The sequence below is a fragment of the Bufo bufo genome, chromosome 8 (assembly GCF_905171765.1).
Source record: "Bufo bufo chromosome 8, aBufBuf1.1, whole genome shotgun sequence".
Lineage (NCBI taxonomy): Eukaryota > Metazoa > Chordata > Amphibia > Anura > Bufonidae > Bufo > Bufo bufo.
This window is the reverse complement of record NC_053396.1, coordinates 94999051-95024998: the sequence shown is the minus strand read 5'-3', so window position 1 is coordinate 95024998 and position 25948 is coordinate 94999051. Positions and strand designations below refer to the sequence as shown.

The 25948-nt window shown below is 41.1% G+C and overlaps 1 protein-coding gene across 2 annotated transcripts in view; it reads left to right on the top strand.

Annotated features, from left to right (window-relative positions):
- SLC7A3 (solute carrier family 7 member 3) overlaps positions 1-25070 on the top strand; it is a 54656-nt gene extending 29586 nt beyond the window's left edge. The window contains exons 2-12 of one of the 2 annotated variants that reach the window (XM_040404922.1): positions 3272-3654; positions 6008-6166; positions 13460-13634; positions 13815-13927; positions 15128-15350; positions 16042-16181; positions 20660-20762; positions 21319-21524; positions 21627-21793; positions 21941-22049; positions 23096-25070. In XM_040404922.1, coding sequence (XP_040260856.1) covers positions 3285-3654; positions 6008-6166; positions 13460-13634; positions 13815-13927; positions 15128-15350; positions 16042-16181; positions 20660-20762; positions 21319-21524; positions 21627-21793; positions 21941-22049; positions 23096-23226 — 1896 coding nt within the window. In that variant the 5' untranslated portion in view covers positions 3272-3284 and the 3' untranslated portion in view covers positions 23227-25070. Of the gene's footprint in view, positions 1-3270; positions 3655-6007; positions 6167-13459; positions 13635-13814; positions 13928-15127; positions 15351-16041; positions 16182-20659; positions 20763-21318; positions 21525-21626; positions 21794-21940; positions 22050-23095 lie in introns of both variants that reach the window. The other variant, XM_040404921.1, reaches the window with a different exon arrangement.
- Positions 25071-25948: the final 878 nt, after the last annotated feature.

The following is a 25948-nucleotide window of genomic DNA, read 5'->3' as shown; positions in this document are numbered from 1 at the left end:
TTACACCCCCCCCCCGTCACTTATTAACCCCTGATCACCCCCCTGTCATTGATCACCCCCCTGTAAGGCTCCATTCAGATGTCCGTATGTGTTTTGCGGATCCACGGAAAATATAAGGGAAAATAATAGTATTCTTTAATACAGAATGCTTAGTAGAAGGTCAATTGAGGGTTAAAAAAATAAAATAAATGAACTCACCTCCTCCAATTGATCGCGTAGCTGCCGGTGTCCTGTTCTTTCTTCAGGACCTGTCAAAGGACCTGTGGTGACATCACTGTGCTCATAACATGATCCATCACCATGGTAATGGACCATGTGATGAGCTCAGTGACATCACCACAGGTCTTTGACAGGTCCTGAAGAAAGAACAGGAGAGCGGCAGCTACGCGATCAATTGCAGAGCTGCGGCGGCGGGTCGAGTCGCAAATGGCGACAAGACTAAAAAGTCTTGTCGCCATTTGTAAATTCGAAGTCGCATTGGTCGCCATCTGGAGCCCTGCCATGTAAGCGGTGACAGAGGGAGCGAACTTCCTCTGACTCCCATTGGTACCCCACAAATGTGATTGCAGGGTGCCAATGTGTGTGTAGGCAGGCTGGGACCTGGTGTAGGCCCCAAGCTTGCCTCTCTGGCGTGGCCTCCTGGTCATTGTCAGTATAGCACTGACATTAAAATGCATTGCACTATAGGGATATGGCATTGTATTTTAGAAGCGATCAAAAGATTGTATGTTATATCTCCTTGTGGGACTATTAAAGGGGTTGTCTGGGATTGGGGACATTGGTCTAATAGTACTAGACTGCCGTACACATTACAAACATGCATGTACTACCATTTGCACATATTTCTCAAGCCCCGTTTTCATCCATTAAATTCTTGGCCGGAAGTGGCAGTTTTCTTGTTCTCAGTGACGTACCGGGTCCCTTGCAGGCGAGCAACGCCTCCTCTTCCGCTGCTCAGCGAGCCCGGTGACGTCACTGGCAGCCTAATTAATTATGCAGAGTGGATGAAGGGGCGGTAACTAGGGCATCACCGGGCATGGAGCTTTATAATGAATAGAGGCAGATGACTATGCTAGTTAGCATAGAAAACTCCTCCCATGTAAAATAATAGCTAATGGGGCAGAAGGCTGTAGAAAGGAGGAGTGGATGATGTGCATGAGGCATGAATATGCATGAGGGGGCGGGTGCAGGGACGCGATGTTAGAATGTAGAAACCGGGAGATGCTGCGCTGGGACCCACAGTGCGGCAGGAAGTGATCGCACAGATAAACAGATATGTAAACAATCTGTTGGAGGCTGTAGGAGCCATGCTGCAGTATAAAAGATAGCTAAAAACATCTGGGGAACATAGACTCGGCTAGTAACGGTAAGTAAGCTGTTTTAAAAAAAAAAAAAAAAGTTTGATCCCTGACAACCCCTAAGTGATAAAAAAAAATCCAATAAAAAATATGCTTTTTTCAAAAAATAAAATCTCCCCCACATGTTTGCTATCGCCGTTCGTAACGACTCGCAATACACAAATATCATGTGAATTATCTCATACAGCGAATGCCGTAAAAAAAACTAAAATGCCAGAATTGCTCATTTATTCTTAACGTAATAACATGCAATCAAAGAGTGTTATTTACCTCAAAGTGATACCAATAAAAGCTACAAGTCGTCCTACAAAAATCAAGCCCTTGCACAACTCTATAAAAATAAAATAAAAAAAGTTATGGGTCTTGGATGCGGTGATGCAAAAAAAATAATAATTATATATTTTTTTAAATAAAAAAAAGGGGGTTTTATTGCAAAAAAGTAGTAAAACTTAAAAAAAAACTGTGTTTTGGTATTGCTGTATTTGTACTGACCTTGAGAATTAAGATCTCATGTTATTTTTGACAAAAAATAAACACTCCACCAAATTTATAATGTGAAAACTTTATTTTTTTTTATTTTCTTTCCTCCCCATCTGCCTCCCAGAACGAGTTAATAAAAGTTAATCAGAAAGTTATGTGCACTCCAAAATGACGCCATTAAAAACTACAACTTGTCCCGCAAAAAAACAAGCTCTCATAGATGGAAAAATAAAAAAAGTTATACCTCTTGAAAGGCAATGATGAAAGAAGGAAGGAAAACGCTTGGTCAGTAAGATCCACGACAGGCTGTTCGCTAAGGAGTTAAAGAGGGCAACCTGAAGATTTCATCTACATATTGTAAAGTGGTATATAATTTCTCAATTCCAAGTCATTCATAATTACCAGATATGTCTAGCTATTTGCCATCCTGACGTCAGCACATGAGGTTTGGTTTGCTCCGCATTGACAGAATGCAGGTAATGTAGAACTCTTCAGGGATTTACTCTGTAATACCAAGAATTTGTACTGTTAGGCAGACAGATGAGGAGGAGGACTGGCCAGGCGCTGCCACAGTAAGGTTTGGAGGTTGTTTCTTATAAACCTTTATTGCACACTGTAAAAACCAATGCCTTTTCAGGACTGGACTAATCTGATCAAAAGGCCTGAGGAAGAGAACTGCTTGTTAGGCCTATTGCACGCGACCGTATGGCTTTTTCAGTGTTTTGCGGTCTGTTTTTCACGGATCCGTTGTTCCGTTTTTTGTTTCCGTTGTGTTTCTGTTTTTCCGTTCCGTTTTTCCGTATGGCATATACAGTATACAGTAATTACATAGATAAAATTGGGCTGGGCATAACATTTTCAATAGATGGTTCAGCAAAAAACGGAACGGAAACTGAAGACATACGGATGCATTTCTGTATGTGTTCTGTTTTTTTTTGCGGACCCATTGACTTGAATGGAGCCACTGAACGTGAATTGCGGGCAATAATAGGACCTGTTCGATGTTAGAACGGAAATATGGAAACGGAATGCATACGGAGTACATTCCGTTTTTTTTGCGGAACCATTGAAATGAATGGTTCCTTATACAGAACGCAAAAAACGGCCAGTAAACGGGGGAAAAAAAACGGCAGTGTGCTCCTGGCAGAATGTAATAGTGTAAGTGAATTGTGTGTCCTTTATAGGACATTGTGTGTCTTTATCCTACAATGCCACAGGACAGTATAGAAAAATAGTACCAATTTGTGATTGTCGTCCGTCGTTTTGTTTACCAGTCAATAATTGGTACTTTCCTGGTAATAGCCAGATGCTCAGGTGGTGATCCTGATGCTTCTTGCAATGACTACATGTGCATGGAAGATTGAAGGTGTTCTTTGATGTTAATGTCTTACCAGTTAGAAACTTTTCCAACCCATTATTTTGTCTTTTAAAAGGTAACACGTAAAGATGAATTGTGGTGTACTGGCAACGTTTGGCAAGAAACTTATCCGCAGGAGAGACATAGACGTCAGCAATAGAGAGTCATGCTTTGCCCGCTGCCTGACCACCTTGGATCTTATTGCACTGGGAGTTGGCAGCACCCTTGGTGCTGGTGTTTATGTTCTTGCTGGTGAAGTTGCAAAAGAGAAAGCGGGGCCTTCAATTGTCCTCTGCTTCCTTGCTGCTGCTCTTTCTTCTGTGCTGGCTGGTCTATGCTATGCAGAGTTTGGAGCAAGGGTACCAAAGACTGGTTCTGCCTATCTTTACAGCTATGTCACAGTTGGAGAGATCTGGGCATTCACCACTGGATGGAACTTAATACTTTCGTATGTTTTGGGTAAGTCTCTTTTTAAAAAATTTATTTTGTATTTCTTTTTACTTATATTCAATTCTTCCTTTCTTCAAGACTAGTTTCCTAACTAGATTCAGACTTCTTCTGTTCTATTAATTTTTATTTTATTTTCTGCAGCTGATAATGAATGCCTTTTGTCCCCATTTAAATGCTTCTTATGACCAGGCATCTGCCCATGTGAAAAGACTGTTCCTGAAGAATTTCAGTTGCCTGTATAATATAATATCCTGAAAGCCCAGTAGGTAAAGGAACACTGAATATAGAAATTGGCTACATATGATAAACCTATAGGTTCAGCTCACGAACTCTCAACGAAACCCTCAGAAGCAGCAGAGAAGTTAAATGAATAAAACACTAACCAGCAGCATATGTGTCTCCCCCATCATCTCTCTATACACTAATGTGGAGCAGGAGAAGGTTAGATACATTAAGAAGTTTCCTATGTTCCCTTGCAGTTTATTAATAAAAGATTAAAGGGAACCTGTCATCAACTTTATGCTAACCTCACCGATTACAGCATAAGGCCTCATGCACACGGCCGTGTTACACGGCGGAGAGCGGTCCGTGGTGACCCGGCCGGGATTCCTGCTAAAGGCAGGAGCGCACGGCGTCATTGGTTGCTATGACGCCGTGCGCTTCATGCCGCCGCTGCTGTACAGTAATACACTTGTATAGATCATATGAGGCCTAAGGTAGTGACAGAAATGCTGATTTCATCGGTGTGTCACTCGTGAGCTAAAAGTAAGAGGTTGCTGAGAACCAGCTTTATAATCATTGCAGCCCAGCCCTTGAAAAGAGTCAAATCTACCAAGAGTAGTCCTGGTTATCCATAATCTCCTGCTCTCCTCGCCCATCTGCTGCTGATTGGCAGTTGTCTCCTAGAGAGAAAGGGAGAAAACTAGGTAGAAGCCTGTCAGTCATCAGCAGGTGGCAGGAGAGCAGGAATTCATGAATAACCAGGACTCTTCTCAGGTGGCCGGGACTCTTTTCCAGGCCCAGTCTGCAATGATTATAAAGCTGGTTCTCGCAACCACTTGCTTTTAACTGATGTGTGACACACCGATGAAATCAGCATTTCTGTCACTACCTTATGCTGTAATCGGTGAGGTCAGCATAAAGTTGATGACAGGTTCCCTTCAAACCCTTTTAGGCTACTTTCACACTACCATTCAGAGCGGGTCCGTCTGATGTCTGCCCAGACGGATCCGCTCATATAATGCAGACTTGGGATCCGTTCAGAATGGATCCGTCTGCATTATATTGTAGAAAAAATTCTAAGTGTGAAAGTAGCTTCAGACGGATCCGTCCAGACTTTACATTGAAAGTCAATGGGGGACGGATCCGTTTGAAAATTGAGCGATATTGTGTCAACTTCAAACGGATCCGTCCCCATTGACTTACATTGTAAGTCTGGACGGATCCGCTTGCCTCCGCACGGCGAGGCGGACACCCGAACGCTGCAAGCAGCGTTCAGGTGTCCGCTTGCTGAGCGGAGCGGAGGCTGAACGCTGCCAGACTGATGCATTCTGAGCGGATCCGCGTCCACTCAGAATGCATTAGGGCTGGACGGATGTGTTCGGGGCCGCTTGTGAGCCCCTTCAAACGGAGCTCACAAGCGGAGCCCCGAACGCTAGTGTGAAAGTAGCCTTACTTGAAGCGGTTTCAAAGTAAATGGAAGCAGATGCAATACAAGCGTATTACAGAAGTGATGGGAAGATTAAATGTTCAAGCTAAAGTTCTGTAAAGTTTTTACAACGCCACCTCCCCATTTTCCTTGTTTCAAAGTAATTTATTACAACAATAATAATTTTTTACAATTATACATAATTGGTATCTCAGTCTGTCATGATGAACCACAAAAAACCCTAAAAACAATGCCAGAATTGCTCTTTTTTAAGTCGGTTCTCAAGAAGCTAATTAAAAAGAATAAAGTTAAGCCAAGTTTACACTTCAGTTATTTGGTCGGTTATTTCAGATATTGTGAGCCCAAACCGGTAGTGAAGTCTACAGAGATAAGGTATAGTGGTCAAAAACACAGAACAGGTACAAATCTTTTGAACTCCTGGTTTTGGCTCCCAATAACTAAAGGAAACCACTGACCAAATAACTGAAGTGTGAACTTGGCCTTACCATGTCATTCATAATCACTGGTGTTTTCTAGTTGAATAATCTTATTTTAAAAAGGTTGCTGGGTTTAAAAAGAAAATAATTGAGTGACACAACCGCCATGACAGGGGGATTTGTAGTCCTTATTTTAATGTCTCTGTCCACCTATTGCATCTTTTGAATAAATACATGTTAGTCCTAACATTCAACCTTTCTCTTCTTCCTATCCCAGGTACTGCCAGTGTAGCAAGAGCTTGGAGCTCTAATTTTGATGATATCATTGGAAACCACATTAAAAATTACTTCACAGAGAGAATAAATATCAAAGTGGAGAATGTCCTGGCAGAATACCCGGATTTCTTCGCCCTTTTACTTGTCATTCTGCTAACTGGTAGGTGCTTACCGTATATTGGCATGCAATATAATATGCAAGATAGGTGGTTGGTGCAACAATCGTCTCTTGCTCTCCTTATACCCAATGTGAATACCACCTCAAGAATGCCCTGCCGTGAATGGAGATAACACCAGGCGTTGTCATCTCTATTTATTCCACTAGAAATTCAGAAAATAGCTGAGCCAGCACTAGCTAGGTTTTATTCGGAAGTCCTATGGTGATGAATGCAGATGATCTGCATATCCTAACTGTCCAGATGAGAATAACCCTTTATTTTATTTATTTTACGCACTTATATAGCGCTACTATATTCCGCAGCGCTTTACAGACAACATCACTATGTCCCCAATGCGGCTCACAATCTAAGTTCCCTATCAGTATGTTATTGGAGTGTGGGAGGAAACCGGAGTACCCGGAGGAAACCCACGCAAGCATGGGGAGAACATACAAACTCCATGCAGATGTTGTCGTATTCGAAACTAGAAACCCAGCGCTGCAAAGCACCAGTGCTAACCATTGAGCCACCATACTGTTAGACAGATCCATCACAATGTCCCCATTTTATAACACATAGAATTGCTTAACCTCCTCAGGACCGCCGTACGCAGGATTGCGTCTTTGCGGCGGTCCTGTTACTCTGGGTGGACGCATATACGCGTCCTCTCGCGATAGCCGAGATTTCCTGTGAACGCGCGCGCGTTCACAGGAACGGAAGGTAAGCGAGTGGATCTCCAGCCTGCCAGCGGCGATCGTTCGCTGGCAGGCTGGAGATGTGATTTTTTTAACCCCTAACAGGTATATTAGACGCTGTTTTGATAACAGCGTCTAATATACCTGCTACCTGGTCCTCTGGTGGTCCCTTTTGCTTGGATCGACCACCAGAGGACACAGGCAGCTCAGTAAAGTAGCACCAAACACCACTACACTACACTACACCCCCCCCCCCCCCCCCGTCACTTATTAACCCCCTATGAACCACTGATCACCCCATATAGACTCCCTGATCACCCCCCTGTCATTGATCACCCCCCTGTAAGCCTCCATTCAAACGTCCGTATGATTTTTATGGATCGGATCCGCAAAACACATACGGACATCTGAATGGAGCCTTACAGGGGGGTGATCACCTCATATACACTCCCTGATCACCCCCTGTCATTGATCACCCCCCCTGTAAGGCTCCAGACGTCCGTATGATTTTTACGGATCCACGGATACATGGATCGGATCCGCAAAACACATACGGACGTCTGAATGGAGCCTTACAGGGGGGTGATCACCCATATAGACTCCCTGATCACCCCCCTGTAAGGCTCCATTCAAACGTCCTTATGATTTTTACGGATCCACGGATACATGGATCGGATCCGCAAAACACATACGGACATCTGAATGGAGCCTTATAGGGGGGTGATCAATAACAGGGGGGTGATCACCCCATATAGACTCCCTGATCACCCCTTTGTAAGGCTGCATTCAGACATTTTTTTGGCCCAAGTTAGCGGAAATTATAATTTTTTTTCTTACAAAGTCTCATATTCCACTAACTTGTGTCAAAAAATAAAATCTCACATGAACTCACCATACCCCTCACGGAATCCAAATGCGTAAAAATTTTTAGACATTTATATTCCAGACTTCTTTTCACGCTTTAGGGCCCCTAGAATGCCAGGGCAGTATAAATACCCCACATGTGACCCCATTTCGGAAAGAAGACACCCCAAGGTATTCCGTGAGGGGCATATTGAGTCCATGAAAGATTGAAATTTTTGTCCCAAGTTAGCGGAAAGGGAGACTTTGTGAGAAAAAAACAATATCAATTTCCGCTAACTTGTGCCAAAAAAAATATAATTCTATGAACTCGCCATGCCCCTCATTGAATACCTTGGGGTGTCTTCTTTCCAAAATGGGGTCACATGTGGGGTATTTATACTGCCCTGGCATTCTAGGGGCCCTAAAGCGTGAGAAGAAGTCTGGGATCCAAATGTCCAAAAATGCCCTCATAAAAGGAATGTGGGCCCATTTGCGCATCTAGGCTGCAAAAAAGTGTCACACATCTGGTATCGCCGTACTCAGGAGAAGTTGGGCAATGTGTTTTGGGGTGTCATTTTACATATACCCATGCTGGGTGAGATAAATATCTTGGTCAAATGCCAACTTTGTATAAAATATGGGAAAAGTTGTCTTTTGCCGAGATATTTCTCTCACCCAGCATGAGTATATGTAAAAAGACACCCCAAAACACATTGCCCAACTTCTCCTGAATACGGCGATGCCACATGTGTGACACTTTTTTGCAGCCTAGTTGGGCAAAGGGGCCCACATTCCAAAGAGCACCTTTCGGATTTCACAGGTCATTTACCTACTTACCACACATTAGGGCCCCTAGAATGCCAGGGCAGTATAACTACCCCACAAGTGACCCCATTTTGGAAAGAAGACACCCCAAGGTATTCTATGAGGGGCATGGCGAGTTCCTAGAATTTATTTATTTTTTGTCACAAGTTAGCGGAAAATGATGATTTTTATTTTTTTTTCCCTTACAAAGTCTCATATTCCAGTAACTTGTGACAAAAAATAAAAACTTCCATGAACTCACTATGCCCATCACGAAATACCTTGGGGTGTCTTCTTTCCAAAATGGGGTCACTTGTGGGGTAGTTATACTGCCCTGGCATTTTAGGGGCCGAATGCGTGAGAAGTGGTTTGAAATCAAAATCTGTAAAAAAATGGCCGGTGAAATCTGAAAGGTGCTCTTTGGAATGTGGGCCCCTTTGCCCACCTAGGCTGCAAAAAAGTGTCACACATCTGGTATCCCCGTACTCAGGAGAAGTTGGGCAATGTGTTTTGGGGTGTCATTTTACATATACCCATGCTGGGTGAGATAAATATCTTGGTCAAATGCCAACTTTGTATTTAAAAATGGGAAAAGTTGTCTTTTGCCAAGATATTTCTCTCACCCAGCATGGGTATATGTAAAATGACACCCCAAAACACATTGCCCAACTTCTCCTGAGTACGGAGATACCAGGTGTGTGACACTTTTTTGCAGCCTAGGTGGGCAAAGGGGCCCACATTCCAAAGAGCACCTTTCGGATTTCACCGGCCATTTTTTACAGATTTTGATTTCAAACTACAGGGAGTGCAGAATTATTAGGCAAGTTGTATTTTTGAGGATTCATTTTATTATTGAACAACAACCATGTTCTCAATGAACCCAAAAAAACTCATTAATATCAAAGCTGAATATTTTTGGAAGTAGTTTTTAGTTTGTTTTTAGTTTTAGCTATTTTAGGGGGATATCTGTGTGTGCAGGTGACTATTACTGTGCATAATTATTAGGCAACTTAACAAAAAACAAATATATACCCATTTCAATTATTTATTTTTACCAGTGAAACCAATATAACATCTCAACATTCACAAATATACATTTCTGACATTCAAAAACAAAACAAAAACAAATCAGTGACCAATATAGCCACCTTTCTTTGCAAGGACACTCAAAAGCCTGCCATCCATGGATTCTGTCAGTGTTTTGATCTGTTCACCATCAACATTGCGTGCAGCAGCAACCACAGCCTCCCAGACACTGTTCAGAGAGGTGTACTGTTTTCCCTCCTTGTAAATCTCACATTTGATGATGGACCACAGGTTCTCAATGGGGTTCAGATCAGGTGAACAAGGAGGCCATGTCATTAGATTTTCTTCTTTTATACCCTTTCTTGCCAGCCACGCTGTGGAGTACTTGGACGCGTGTGATGGAGCATTGTCCTGCATGAAAATCATGTTTTTCTTGAAGGATGCAGACTTCTTCCTGTACCACTGCTTGAAGAAGGTGTCTTCCAGAAACTGGCAGTAGGACTGGGAGTTGAGCTTGACTCCATCCTCAACCCGAAAAGGCCCCACAAGCTCATCTTTGATGATACCAGCCCAAACCAGTACTCCACCTCCACCTTGCTGGCGTCTGAGTCGGACTGGAGCTCTCTGCCCTTTACCAATCCAGCCACGGGCCCATCCATCTGGCCCATCAAGACTCACTCTCATTTCATCAGTCCATAAAACCTTAGAAAAATCAGTCTTGAGATATTTCTTGGCCCAGTCTTGACGTTTCAGCTTGTGTGTCTTGTTCAGTGGTGGTCGTCTTTCAGCCTTTCTTACCTTGGCCATGTCTCTGAGAATTGCACACCTTGTGCTTTTGGGCACTCCAGTGATGTTGCAGCTCTGAAATATGGCCAAACTGGTGGCAAGTGGCATCTTGGCAGCTGCACGCTTGACTTTTCTCAGTTCATGGGCAGTTATTTTGCGCCTTGGTTTTTCCACACGCTTCTTGCGACCCTGTTGACTATTTTGAATGAAACGCTTGATTGTTCGATGATCATGCTTCAGAAGCTTTGCAATTTTAAGAGTGCTGCATCCCTCTGCAAGATATCTCACTATTTTTGACTTTTCTGAGCCTGTCAAGTCCTTCTTTTGACCCATTTTGCCAAAGGAAAGAAAGTTGCCTAATAATTATGCACACCTAATATAGGGTGTTGATGTCATTAGACCACACCCCTTCTCATTACAGAGATGCACATCACCTAATATGCTTAATTGGTAGTAGGCTTTCGAGCCTATACAGCTTGGAGTAAGACAACATGCATAAAGAGGATGATGTGGTCAAAATACTTATTTGCCTAATAATTCTGCACGCAGTGTACTTACCACACATTAGGGCCCCTAGAATGCCAGGGCAGTATAACTACCCCACAAGTGACCCCATTTTGGAAAGAAGACACCCCAAGGTATTCGCTGATGGGCATAGTGAGTTCATAGAAGTTTTTATTTTTTGTCACAAGTTAGTGGAATATGAGACTTTGTAAGAAAAAATAAAAAAAATAATCATTTTCCGCTAACTTGTAACAAAAAATAAAAAGTTCTATGAACTCACTATGCCCATCAGCGAATACCTTAGGGTGTCTACTTTCCGAAATGGGGTCATTTGTGGGGTGTTTGTACTGTCTGGCCATTGTAGAACCTCAGGAAACATGACAGGTGCTCAAAGTCAGAGCTGCTTCAAAAAGCGGAAATTCACATTTTTGTACCATAGTTTGTAAACGCTATAACTTTTACCCAAACCATTTTTTTTTTTTTACCCAAACATTTTTTTTTTGATCAAAGACATGTAGAACAATAAATTTAGAGAAAAATTTATATATGGATGTCGTTTTTTTTTGCAAAATTTTACAACTGAAAGTGAAAAATTTCATTTTTTTGCAAAAAAAAATCGTTAAATTTCGATTAATAACAAAAAAAGTAAAAATGTCAGCAGCAATGAAATACCACCAAATGAAAGCTCTATTAGTGAGAAGAAAAGGAGGTAAAATTAATTTGGGTGGTAAGTTGCATCACCGAGCAATAAACGGTGAAAGTAGGGTAGGTCAGAAGTGTAAAAAGTGGCCTGGTCATTAACGATGTTTAAGCTATGGGGGCTGAAGTGGTTAAAGGGGTATTCCCAGAACGTCAACTTGTGTGATAAGGTTAGGTTTACCTCTGCGGAAGAGGTTCCAGAAGGAATCTTTCACAGATTCTGGCAAAAAAGCAGGACATTATACCACTGCAGTATGTGGCGGTATTTATACTCCATGTTATCAGTTGGGCTCCATTAGTGCAGCATCCCACTGCTGATGTGTAACTTAGTGCCTAGTACCTAGGCGGGGGTCCAAGCACTGAACAGATGTTCAGCTTTAGCCATTAGAATGGAGCAGCAATCGAGCATGCACACGGACTCTGCATTCATATGTATGATACTGCTGCACTGTGCTATCCTCATCCGTTTCACAGTGAAAGGAGTGGCAGTGCGCACTGTGGGGGTGCCAGTGGTTGGATGCGTACAGATCTTATGTAATAAGTGGTCATCGTGAGAATACCCCTTTTAGTGGAGCACACGGGATACTTCATTTTTGGACAGAGTTTCAATTATTAATTCTCTTTTTTTGTTTCCTTTCTTCATTTATTGGTGGTACTGGCATTTTCCATTATACATGGTTAATTGGCACTAAAATTGTTTGTGCTTCTTCAGCAAAAACTAATGAGAAATAATGACCTCGTTAAGCTGATGCAGGCCATCTTCTGTGTGCTAGATTTCAGGTCATCACTGGGTGGTGGCCTCCCTATGATAGCACTTGAATAATAAATTGAAGACTGACTGCTTTTTTTGTAGATTATTTAATTTCACACCCAAAGACCTAATCCAGTGAAACAGACGAACGTTCCTGCAGAGAAAACTGGGTATTCATTTGTGTCCATACGGGGAGGTTTTAGCTATATACCTTTTTAGTTATGCATTTATTCTTCAAATGTATGAATGTTTCATTCATTGCTGCACATTTTCTATTGCTCACTGGGATTACATTTGTTGGAGTGATGATAGTAAGCAGGTCACATATGGCCTGGTGGATCTGTCTTCACCTGTGCAGTGACACGTCTTAAAGGGAGTCTTTCACCTGAAATCACTATTATAGAACACTAACATCAGGATCTCCATTACATTCCCCATATTAGAATGCTACCTTCCATATTGCTGTCCATCGCCGATTTTCTCAGAAAAACACTTTTGTTCAATATGTTAATTAGTTTCTGAAGGTGCCCAGTGGCGGCGTTCACGCGGCCGTTGCCCAGGCCCCTCGTAGCTTTTCATACGAAACCCCTCCCCTTTCACCCCTCTGGTCCGCCCTAGGTTCTTCTGATTACGTCCTCCTCTTAGTGAGACATCCAGCGCCAGCGCCATTCAACAGATTTGCCGCGCCTGCGCACTTCATTCCCCATTATGGGCAGAGGCACAAGAGCGTTTAATGCGCATGTGTCGGCCCGTACATCCCGATCTAGCTGGCCTTGTGCATCTGCCCATAATGGGGAATGAAGTGCGCCGGCGCGGAGAATCTGTTGAACGGCGCTGGCGCTAGATTTCTCACTAAGAGGAGGACGTAATCAGATGAACCTAGGGCGCGCCAGAGGGGTGAAAGGGGGGGGGGTGTTTCGTATGAAAAGCGACGAGGGGCCTGGGCAACGGGCGCATGAACGCCGCCCCTGGGCACCTTCAGAAGCTAATTAACATATTTAATAAAAGTGTTTTTCTGAGAAAATCAGCGATGGACAGCAATATGGAAGGTAGCATTCTAATATGGGGAATGTAATGGAGATCCTGATGTTGGTGTTCTATGATGGTGATTTTCAGGTGAAAGACTCCCTTTAAGTCAAAGTTTTACTCTCCTTTGAAACATTTTCTGACAATTTTTCTTACTACAGTGTTACTGGCTGTAGGTGTAAGCGAGTCTGCATTGGTTAATAAGATCTTCACTGCTGTCAATCTTCTGGTGTTGGCCTTTGTCATCCTGTCTGGCTTCCTGAAAGGTGATGCCAAAAACTGGAGTCTTACCGAGGAAGATTATTATAATCTCACATCATCTAATGTCTCTGACAGGTAAGCATCTTTGCTTGGGCTGCACAATCAGTTGTCCATGAAATATGGATTATTCAATTCCAAATGACTTGTGCTTTCTCAAAGAGATCTTGTAGAGTAAGAAAAGTCATGCTAGGCTAGTTGCTGAGCAATTGAGTAATGCTGAGAAACCTCTCTAACCATTGCTTACTATACTTACAGCTTAAAAGAATTTGGTTCCGGAGGTTTTCTTCCTTTTGGTTTCAGTAAAGCTGCATCTGGAGCTGCAGCATGCTTTTATGCATTTGTGGGATTTGACTGCATTGCCACTACAGGTAAGTAACCGTATACGTGAATTCTATTCATAGTAGATAGTGGTAATTGGGTTACTATGTATTTTATTGTTTGTGTCATGGTGATCCCTTTTACACTTGCCTATAGTGGGCAGTGATCGGGCGAGTGATTCCATACAGCATCCATCACTACTGTATGGGAATGAACACTTGTTGTTCAGATCGTTTGGGCCTCCCCATATGATTCCATTGTTTGTTGGTGCCACATCCCCCCCCCCTTCCCCTCTGCACGGGATGATTTGCTGCCAACAAATTAGGATTTCTGGTGCCGGATGACGGACATGATCAGCTGAAAAACAAGATTTGGTCCCTTGTGGAGTGATCAGTGGAACTTTTACCCTGTCCACTTACTGTTCATGTTCATGCACAAGGGCACATCCTCTGTCCATGCAAAAGGGCGCCAACTTATCTGTTGTTGACAGGTATATATTTGTAGGAGAAAGGCTTTTGCTAGTCTTGATTTGGCAATGAGAATCGGTGTTTGGAAATTTTCTTTCGCTGTTGAACACTTTTCTTCACATAACTGCAAATCATTTAAACATTGATTAATCCAAACCTGAAGAAATTTATCTGATCTTATTGTTAAATTGCTAAGTTTTAATTGCATGTGTCCTTAGTCTTACACTGGACATAAAAGGAAACCGCGGCACTCCAATTTCTTCAGTATTTTCTTACTTTTATTCCACCAAAAATGATTTTTGGTGGAATAAACGTAAGAAAATACTGAAGAAATTGGAGTGCCGCGGTTTCCTTTTATGTCCTGATAATCAAGGGGTTCAAGGCCAGAACTCATCACTGCAGGCACCGCCACGAAAATGGAATGACTGCTACAAGTCAGTAAGTAGTGCTGTCTTATCCCTAATTTACGTACTACTTAGTCTTACACTGTCGCCACTGATTTTGACAATGTCAGAATGTGAAGTCACATGAACCATTAGCTATGGTAACACCAAGTTGCTCACACATTTCCAGCAGGAATAACTGAATTCTGCAATGTGCTTCTCTTCTAAGATGCTCTAGAGTTATGTTATGGGGAATGCAAATATTTACTGAAATAGACATGTCATGAAGCTGACTGCTCCTCAATATTCTAGATTACTATATATGACTGTATGTATACAGTACACCTTCTGCCAGGGTTAGTCTGATTTCTATTGAGTCTAAATTGTTATATTATTCCAGGTGAAGAAGCCAAGAACCCCCAGCGCTCTATCCCGATTGGTATCATCGTTTCACTCCTAGTTTGCTTTGTGGCCTACTTTGGAGTATCTGCTGCACTTACCCTTATGATACCATACTTTTTACTGAATAAAGAAAGCCCCCTTCCTGGAGCATTCAGATATGTGGGTTGGGAGCCTGCTCGTTATGTTGTCTCTGTTGGATCTCTTTGTGCCCTCTCAACAAGGTAAATTGTGTTTAGGTGGGGGGGTGGGGGTGCTAAATTTAAAGTCCTGTCTTCCTTTGGTTGTATCTAGCTATTTCTAAGACGCCTATAGATTTTAAGGCAGATATGTGCACACATGTGCAACCAGTTCTCTCTCTCCTTTTGCCTTCCTGTTACCACCACAGCTGCCGACCTCACCCATCATTCATTGACCGATATACTGTAAATGAGAGGAGATGTGTAAAGAATTTCCTTTACACTTTTCCTTCTATGGCTTGAAAAGCTGCCACAAAAACTGCAAACTTGATTGAAAGCAATGCAATATACATGTAGTCTTTGCAAAACACTGATAAGAGTGTGCACTGTGCAGCTTTGGCTAGTTTCACATCTGCTGCACAGCATTCCGGCAAGCTGTTTAGGCAGAGAGCTATAATGGGGTCCGGCGGAGATCCAGCCGCAACCCGGTAAATATGCATAGAATCGACCGACAGCGCACCGCGGTTTTTGTCTTACCGATTCCCCGTATTCTATGCTGCAACAGGTCTGCCAGAAGTAGTCTTGCCAATGGGTGGCAGTAATGTTGGATACAGCTAGATTTTGAAGGACTTTACAATCCTATACCCATTCAAGGTCTGCTTGACAAAACAGAGCAATGTAATTTTTAGGAGATAAAGCTGACCGATTTATATTTTGCATTTACTGCCATTCACAGTTTATTGGGTTCCATGTTTCCGATGCCACGTGTGATCTATGCAATGGCTGAAGATGGACTTCTCTTTAAGTTCCTAGCTAGGGTCAATAAGAGGACGAAGACGCCATTGATTGCAACCATTGTTTCTGGTATTGTGTCAGGTGAGAATAACATTTAGTCTCCATAAGCATTTATTGGGTATTTGGCAGAAAAACCTGGTGCATGTTGGCATTGTATAGTATGTGTTGTATTTTCCCTTAAGGTCGCGTTCAGATGTAGCTGGTTTGTAGCAGGTTTACTGGGTCACTTCTGCACAGAAAAGGAGCCACACTTTACAGTCCAATACATGTAAATGGGGTTTATAAAACTTTGTCCACATGTAGCTGGAAAAAAAGACTTACATTTAAGGCTGGAATTATACATGCTGTTTTTACAGAGTTTCCTGTGATGATGAGTTCTGACAATGTCCGATTGAAAGGAGAGAAAAATAGATTTCCAGAGACTGAAGAGATTCTCAATGTGCCGATCAACGATAAAGTTGATCGGCAGTCGTTTAAAAAGCCTTGTAAAGAAACTTTACGTGTGCTGGTGGACATAGTTATTACTAGGGTTGTTGCGATACCAAAATTTTGATTCGATTTCGATACCGTAAAAAAGATACACAAAACTATTCGATACTACGCGAAAAAAATAAAACTCAAAAAAAGCAGCGTGCATTCCGCATTTTATGGAACGTCTGGCCCATAATCGTCCAGCCCATAGTTCGATCCTATTTTTTGGGGGGACAAGGTGACAAAAAAAATGTCGAATTGCATGATTTTTATTTTTTTCTGTTACTGCGTTCACCGCATAGGAGATTTTTTTTTATATTTTAATAGTTCGCACTTTTTTGGGCCTAGCGATATGTAATATGTTTATTTATTGTTTATATATTTTATATGTAAAATAGGAAAAGGGGGTGATTTAAACGTAATATTTTGGTGTTTGTTTTTTTTTTACTTTTTATTTAATAACTATTAGCCCCCTTAGGAGCTAGAACCTGAGATCTTTTCATCCCTTGTCCTATTCACCCTGATAGAGCTCTACTAGGGTGAATAGAACTTCACACACTCTCTGCTGCCCTGTGCATAGTACACACAGCAGCAGGGAGATTACCATGGCAGCCAGGGCTTCAGTAGCGTCCTGGCTGCCATGGTAACCGATCAGAGCCCCAGGATTACACTGCTGTGACTCCGATCAGAAGCTGCCACTGCACCACCAATGAAGAGGGGTTAACTGCCACGGATCGCAGCGCCCTGTCATAGATTAGTGTTAAGCGTGCTTCATTCAAAACCTTGGAATAATACTGTACGGAGATTCGTCTACGTACAGTATTAGAATGTATGGGCTCGGATGAGCCGAAGTAAGTTATTCGCGCGTGACTTTGTTGAATAACGTTGGTAATTGATTTTTAAAGTGTAAAATTACTTTAAAACTTGAAACCAAACTCTGCTTCGGTTCCGACTAGTACCTCTGAACCGAGGCCGATTCCTTCCTATTCAGAGCATTACTTTATTTATTTAAACTTGAATGTTGTCACACTTTACATTTAAATGGGATGTTCAAAGGCATAGAATCATTTTATTTATTTTTTTCTTCCACAGTATACAGTACTGGGCCAAATTTAGACAACTTTCATTAATATCCAGTCACAATTACCTTTTGTTATTCACTTTTATCTGCGAGAATAGTCAAAAATATATTTGACAGAAATACAACTGTCTGTAAAACTAATTATAGAATAAAATTCTGTTTTTCACTGTCATGCCTTTGCCATAAATACAGCTAATGTCTGAAAATAGAGGAGATCGGGCGCAACTCACAGTGGAGGTCCACACAAGTACGTAGCACGATGTTCATGTTTAGGAGGACAGCACTTTATTAGTCTCAATGGATGTAAGGTTTTTCTAGTAATAACGGCAGGGCCAGCCGACAGTCTAATGTGTATGGTGAGATACCAACAGATAATGTTAAAATAATTTTTTTCTCTCTCCATTTTGTTCTCCCTGGAGATAAGCTTACAGAGGCGTCTGGCAGCAATGTTCTCTCTCCCCATTGAAAACCCATAATACACTCCACTGAGCTTGTATCATCTGTATGTCCCAGTTCACACTTCAGTTGTCTGGCCAGTTATTTCCATCAGTTATTGTGAGCCAAAGCCAGGAGAAGTTTAGAAACACAGAACAGTTGCAGATCTTCCCATTACTGTATAACTTATCTCTGAGTAGGCTTCACTTCTGGTTTTGGCTCACAATAACTGATGGAAATCATTGAAGTGTGAACTCAGACAATGGGAGAACGCTGTCTGTCATATGATCGTTCAGCTGATAGCTATTGAAGTTGTATGGGCACCTTTAAAAATTATTAATTTGACAAGAGACTTGTACAACAGTTATTAGACAATACAGGATTAAATAGATGCAAGCCAACCAAAGACCATGTGAGTTGGATAGTGTGTACAGACACACCGAGGGATGAGAGTTGCATGAATACAAATAGCGTTTATCCCTGGTTAACCCCTTCTACCCCGGGCCTGTTTTCACCTTCCTGCCCAGGCCATTTTTTGCAAATCTGACATGTCGCTTTATGTTGTATTAACTTTGGAACGCTTTTACTAGTGACACATTGTACTTCATGACAGTGGTAAACTTGAGTTGATATATTTTGCCTTAATTGATAAAAAAATTTATAAAAATTAAAAAATTTGCAAAAATTCTCAATTTTCTAAATTTGAATTTCTCAAATTTTTTTTTTCTTGGAACTTTTTTTTCGTGGTAACGGAATCCATAACGCAATTCAGCATATACTCGAACTTCAAAACTTGAAGTTCGCTCATCCCCACTCAGAAGGCATGGAGCGCCATAAAGTTTTTGGAATGGTCATGTTTTCTTTTTTTTTTCTTCTTTTTTATACACGTGAAACTTTTAAAAAGAAAGGCTATACAGCGCTGTACAACCTCAGTGCAAGGCTGATCGTGGTCTATGGAAAACACGACAGCTCCTGCACTTCCCCGGCCCGTGTCACATTGCTTCCTTAGCTGTATACACAGCGCTTATTCTAGAGGGCAGGGACCCTCTCCTTGGCAGCCTTGATTGGCAGGGCCATGCAGTGGCAAAGCAGTGAGTGAGTAACTGGCCACAGAAAGGAATGAATCTTGGGTGCAACTAGAGCAATGATGATACCCTCATTGCACCAAAGTCCTAATCTGCGTAAAGTATCAACTCTGAAACGGAGCCTCTGATGAACAAAATAAACAATGCCTCAGACTCAGATCCAACCAGTCAAGGCCACTTCTCTGGTAAAATAGCTGGATTAGTTGCTAGTTAACCGCTATTCCTGACTGTTATATGTAAGGACTTGTTTTATCTGTCTTAGTTAGGCCTCATGCACACGACCGTTGTTGTGTTCCGTTCCGTTGTTCCGTGATACGTTTCTGTTTTTGTTTCCGTGTGTCTTCCTTTATTTTCGGAAGGACCACCAGACATAAAGCAATGTAAAAAAAAGTCTAAGACAGGTTTGCCATGCAAATGATAGGAAAAAAACGGACGCGGACGACAATCTTGTGTGCCTCCGCGTTTTTTAGCGGTCCCGTTGACTTGAATGGGTCCGCGAACCGTTTTCCGCGGAAATAATGGGACAGGTTATATTTTTTTTTGACGGACTGGAACCACGGATCACGGACGCTGATGGCAAACTGTGCATTAGCCGTGTTTTCAACGGACCCATTGAAAATCAATGGGTCCACAGAAAATTACGAAAAACGGAGCAACGGACACGGAGTAAAACAACGGTCGTGTGCATGAAGCATTATCCGCTTATTTTCCTTAAATCTTCATTTTCTCTTATCTTGGATGACATTTAGGGGCTTTGGAACCGATTACTCAAGTTACAATGATTTCAACATACAATGGTTGTCCTGGAACCAATTAATATTGTATCTTGAGGAATCACTGTATGTCTATACAAACAGTTGGACAGGGAGGTAGCTGGTGACAGACTCCCTTTAAATGCCCCATCTCCCCAGCGGGACATGTGAAAAGAACTATTCTGTTGCCATTCCATTCTGCTCCATGCTTCTGACCTGACATCACCAAATGCCCAGTCCCTGTATGTAAACTTCCTGCATGAATTTGGACACGTTCTGCTTCAACCAATGACCTGCCTTAGTGGTAATGTGTCCCTAAGTGACATGTGATCCAGCAGGGATGGGGGATGTGCTGCAGGAGGCTTGTCACCGTTTAGGCCCGTCATTGTCGGCAGCAGTGCATGTTATCCTGTTGGTGGAGGAAGTTTACATACTGGGATCGGAAAATCTGCCAGGTTAGCTTTGGTCCCATGGAGCAGCGGGGAGCAAGCAAGTATTACTGTCTTGACAGATCCCTCTGAGAGCAGGGCTGGAATTAAAGAAAAAATTCTGGGCAGCCCCTTCATGTGAAATAAAATGATGGTCTGTGTCTTTTTTTTTTTATTCAGCATTGTATATTCTCTTTGCCATTGGTAGCAAATAATTTGGGGAGTGGAAGTCGCTAGTGTTAAGTGGGATATGCAATTTTTGGCTAATGTTCTGTTGCTCTCTAATTGTGTAATTGTTTATTTGCAGCAATCATGGCGTTCCTTTTTGAGCTGAAGGTCCTTATAGAGTTGATGTCCATTGGTACCTTACTTGCTTACTCTCTGGTGGCTGCCTGCGTTGTTATTCTTAGGCAAGTTGTATAGTAACATCCCTGTATTTGAGCTAAAAAAAAACCCACCCAGACCCATTTAGTTAATGGTTGTCCAGGATTAGAATAACATAACTCCCCACCCCACCCAAACGGCAGCATTACACCTGTCTGTGGGTTGTCCATGGTGTTGCAACTCTGCTTCATTCACTGCTTCATTGGTAGAGCTAATATGACAATATCAGACACAACCCATGGACAAGGGTGGATCTGTTTCTGTAAAAAAAATAAAGCCATATATTTCTAAACCTGGGCAACCTTTTTAAGGGTGGTGCAATACAACCTCGTAGAGTAGTTTTTGAGCCAAAGCCAGACGTGGATCCAGGAGGATGGAGAAGTAGAAGTCCTAACTTATATGTTTGTTATTCCCATCCAACCCACCTTTGGCTCAAAACTACATCTAAAACTGCTGCAAAAAGTTGTGTGTGGAGCCGCCCTAAACCTATCTTGCAGAGTTGATCCAGAGGTGTTTTAACATGCTGTCTGTTTAAAAAAATAAATTAAAAAAGACAATTAATTGTTTGCTCTGGGCTTGCAGGTACCAACCAGAGAAACAGAGCTGCTCACTTAAGACCACGGAAATGGTAAAGCTAAATAAGGAAGAAGATGAGAAGACTGACCCTGATCTACAGGTCACCTATACCCAAACTGATGCATTCAGCTTTAGGCATCTTGTCTCTCCAGGCAGCGATGTCCCCACCAAAACTTCCGGACTCATTGTTTATGGCTGCGTCTCAGTAATATGTGAGTCCATTTGTTTTATTAGCAATATAGCTCATAGAGAACTCATTATTTATGTGTAGGACTACTCACGGGTTTATCTTTTGTGTTTTTATGGTTTTCCAGCTATTTTCTTCATCTTCATGTGTTTGATACTTTGTCATAAGCTTAATGACATTCTTACTGGAAGTCCCATCTGGATCACTTTCTTTATACTTCTGTCTATGTGTTCTGCTGCTGTTACTTTTGTTATCTGGAAGCAACCAGAGTGTAAAACCCATCTGTCATTCAAAGTAAGTTATGACCATTAATTACATCTAAGTAAAAATCTTTTTTAATATAATGTAAATAAACATTGCTGTTATTAGTGGAATCTGAAGTGTTTTCATAAATATAATAGTCAAGTATTTTTCTGATTTTGTATTTTTATGTCTTTTAAGGTGCCTGCACTCCCCTTGTTGCCTCTTTTTAGTGTGTTTATCAACTTATATTTTATGGTCCAATTTGACAATGACACTTGGATTCGATTTTCTATTTGGATGGCTTTAGGTAAAATGTATTTTCTGTTGCTTTTTTTATATTGCCAACATGTTCTCCAGCACGGCACTGACATTGTCATCACTCCCATAATTTTAAAGGGGATGTGTTTAACTGCAGTTTTTTTATTATCTAGATTTAAACTCTGTATATGAGTAAAGGTGCATTTACACGAGCCAATTGAGACGGCAGTGATCACCTCCACAGTATAGCTATGGCTATCACTTGTCTTTATACAGATTCATTGTTTTTTGGCAGCAGATCAGTTTACACAATCGACTGTCCAGAAACAAAGATTTAAGTGTCTGTATAAATCATAATTGCACTGTATGTGGCACCTTTTAGGGTACGGCCACACATTTGCGGTAGATTTTCTGATGCAGTTTTGGAAGCTAAAACAAGGAGTGAATTCATAAAAGAGAAGTTGTATTTGTCCTTAATACTTTTTCTTCTTTTATGATGAAAACTTCCTCAGGAACCCTGAACTTTTGGCCAAACCTTTCCACAGGCTGATTATCAGGAATAAGCGTTCATACTAACATTCATTCCTAATAATCGGCTAAACCTGACATATAAGGAGCGTTGACTGGTCCACTTTAAGATGTCTTGTTGTAGTCTCTAATATACATTAATTATAATAAAACTAGCAGTTAAGTGTTCTCACCACCCCAGTCAATATGCCCATTTAGGTCATATAGTGACATCATGAAGGTGGATTCCCCCTTAAGCTTGAGTGGAGTGCCACTTACAGTAGCGGCTTTTGCTTTGGCAGATATACCCTGTCATTGTATTACTTGGATGGTAATTATTCAGGGAATTTTTTTTTTTCTGGGCAGGATTTCCTATGACAATTATAGCTGATCACCTGGACATATGACATCTGACCCAGAGCAATCTGCTGATCACTGGGCTATCTTCAAAGTAGAAAGGGGCTATACCTTTTTAGCAAAGTTGGTTCTTTTAATCAAGGAGCCCTATCCATGCATCTCTGCCTTCTTCTGTTTTGGTTGTTTTGTTTACTCGTGACTTACTTTTTCATTTTACCCTTTGTGCTTTAGGTTTCATTATCTACTTCGCCTATGGTGTTTGGAACAGTACTGAGAACCATGACTCTAATGGGAAGGAAACGCAAACAAACCCTGACTTTGCTAGTCCAGCTGTCAAGGATCATTCAGCAGCCGTTGTGTAAAACATGCATTCCACTTACTTGTGTATTGATCTTTATGTTGTGACTGTGCAGGTAAAAAGTGGCCCCTTGCTTGGTTATTTCAGTTTCTCATTTCAGTGTTCATTGATCTGGCAAAGTCTGTTTTATGTGTTCTTGGTGTGACCAAAAATGTTTGCCATCTAATTACAGAACGGTTAGGTTCACGTCAGAGGGTCTTTTCGGTTTTCTTGTCGTGATATAGAAACAGTAAAAAAAAATCTTTTTAATTGAAGCCCCGGATCCTGCAGACACCAAGACCTGCCTGAGGGATCCCGTTAACTATAATGGAGTCCATTGGGTTTCTATTATGGATTCCATAACTCTGAACTGCTGAATGGAAGACCGCTTCGTGCTGTGGTATTTTGTTCTGGTTGAAGCCTCAATCACAGATGCTGTTAGAAGGCAGACCATCTGCTGCAGATGTGAACCTAACATTACAATCTGGTTCATGTCTATCACTCAGTGTTCAGGCAGTTGAATGCATGAGATAATTTTCAGAACATGACATGTCTCCTGCTACTCTGCAAACAGTACCGATTGTGGTGTAACCAACATGAATTCTTCTTTCTGATATTCTTCCTACATTACTCCCACAATTTACTCCCCTTTTTTTGCCTTTTTAGCTGTCAAATTGTCAGTTGTAATCAAAGGATTCATCCTATCTCACATTTGATCATAGCTTCATCATTCATATTCAATGTATAATGCATTCTGACTGATCTGTGCCAACATGTTGATTTATGTATTGAATTATTATTTTTTTATTAGGGAAGTTTCCTTTCAAATAGCTGAATGTAAGGATTTCAGCAAAGTACTAAGATGGGCCTGGATTAGAAATGTCTATACTTGAATGCTTGAATTTCATGTTTACAGAGGAAATATTTATTGCATTTTTAATAACTTTTTATACTTTCCCACAGTGCCTCTCCATCTCAGACTGCAGACTAGTTTCTTGTACTACTTCCAGCATAGACTGCACAAATTCTATTTCATGTTTTATTCTGTTTGTCGATCCATTTATGGCTGGTGTATATATTTTCTTGGTTCTCTTTAAAAAGACATTCCGAATTTCTGGTTTGTGTTGCAGACTTGCAGACATATGTAATTTTTTTTTAAATTGGGCAGACCTTTCTTAGAAGTGTGATGGGTTTGAGAACTTGTCCGTACCATTCCTGCTATCTGCACATGCATTGATAGCATTCCTATATATCTCTACACTTTAATTGTGGATGACATTACATGCGTTGCCATCTATCAATTTGGAATACCCTCACTGACGCATTGGGACCAAATCCCAGATCACTTGTGGCTTGAATTATAGAATATGTAATTAATAAAGTTGCGTTTTTATTTTAGTTGGAATCACAATACTAGTTTACATTGCATCTTATATGTTCTGGCCAGATTCACATCTCTGTTCTGGATTTATTGTACGTCCATAGTACTCTTATGTGTCACTGCTTGACCATGGGTTTACGTGACCCATACTCGCAGCATCATAGGTCCCTATGATACTAAGTTGCGGTCAGTTAAACCCACAGTCGGACATGACGCATCCATATAATACAGCAGTAGCATACATCCAGAACACAGACTTTACTTTTTTTTTTTTGTGGGTGGGAAAACTCCTTTTGTGGCAAATTACTTGGTAGATGAAGGTGTAATAAGTATATGAACTCTTAATACTGTAGTGATCTTAATGTAGTAATCACATGATCATGAATTAAATATCCTATAAGGATGGTATAGCAGGAGTATTGTTTTTAGAGTAAATGCTGGTTTCAGTGCTTCAGTTTTTCAGAAATATTTTATATATTTAGCTTGCTTTTATGGCGTTTTCAGTATTTTATCATTCTGTTATACCATTTGTATTCATTTGGTTAAGGTCATGCAGTAGACATTTTTTTTTATAGTGTAATGCAGAATGTGTCTTACTATGTAAAAGTGAATGGGCACTCTGATATATGGAGTCATATATGGAGGTTGATCACTAGCGAAAATTTATTAATATCACACAATAGTATATAGATACTCGCTGTTAAAAAGACCCTTAAAATTTTCGCTAGTGATCAACCTCCATATGTGACTCCATATATCAGAGTGCCCATTCACTTTTACATATTTTGATCGACTTGGTGAATAGGGTGTTGCACTAGATTAGAGCACCTATACATCATCAACAAAAGGGTAAAGGGTGAGCCGTCCTATACCTTTTGCTTCGTAGAATGTGTCTTATGCCTTCATTGTTATGAACGTACATTCCAGTTATAAAATATATGTTTTTATAGTGCAGCTCAAGATTTGTAACTTCCTGTTCTTTTATGTATCTATTGTATTTAAATTTTGTTTTTTATTGTATTTTTATTCGTATGCACAATAATGATGTACCGGTATGTCATGAAAACAATTACCGATAAATGTCTCTTTGAATGTATTTTTGTACAAAATAAAAAAAAGTAAATTTTTTTTGTGCTTCCTTCTTCAGCATTTCCAACCAAAGGTTAAAAAAAATTATGGGTGTATTACCATAACTAAAAGTGTGTGTTTATATATAATTATTACCGGTATATTTTTTTATTATAGTGTGTGTGTGTGTGTATATGTGTATACACACACTCACACTGGTCTCTGGTTTCACATAGTGTGGTGGTGCACCACGTTTGCAGTTGTGCTGGGCAAGAAAAATCCACAGATGTAGTATGCT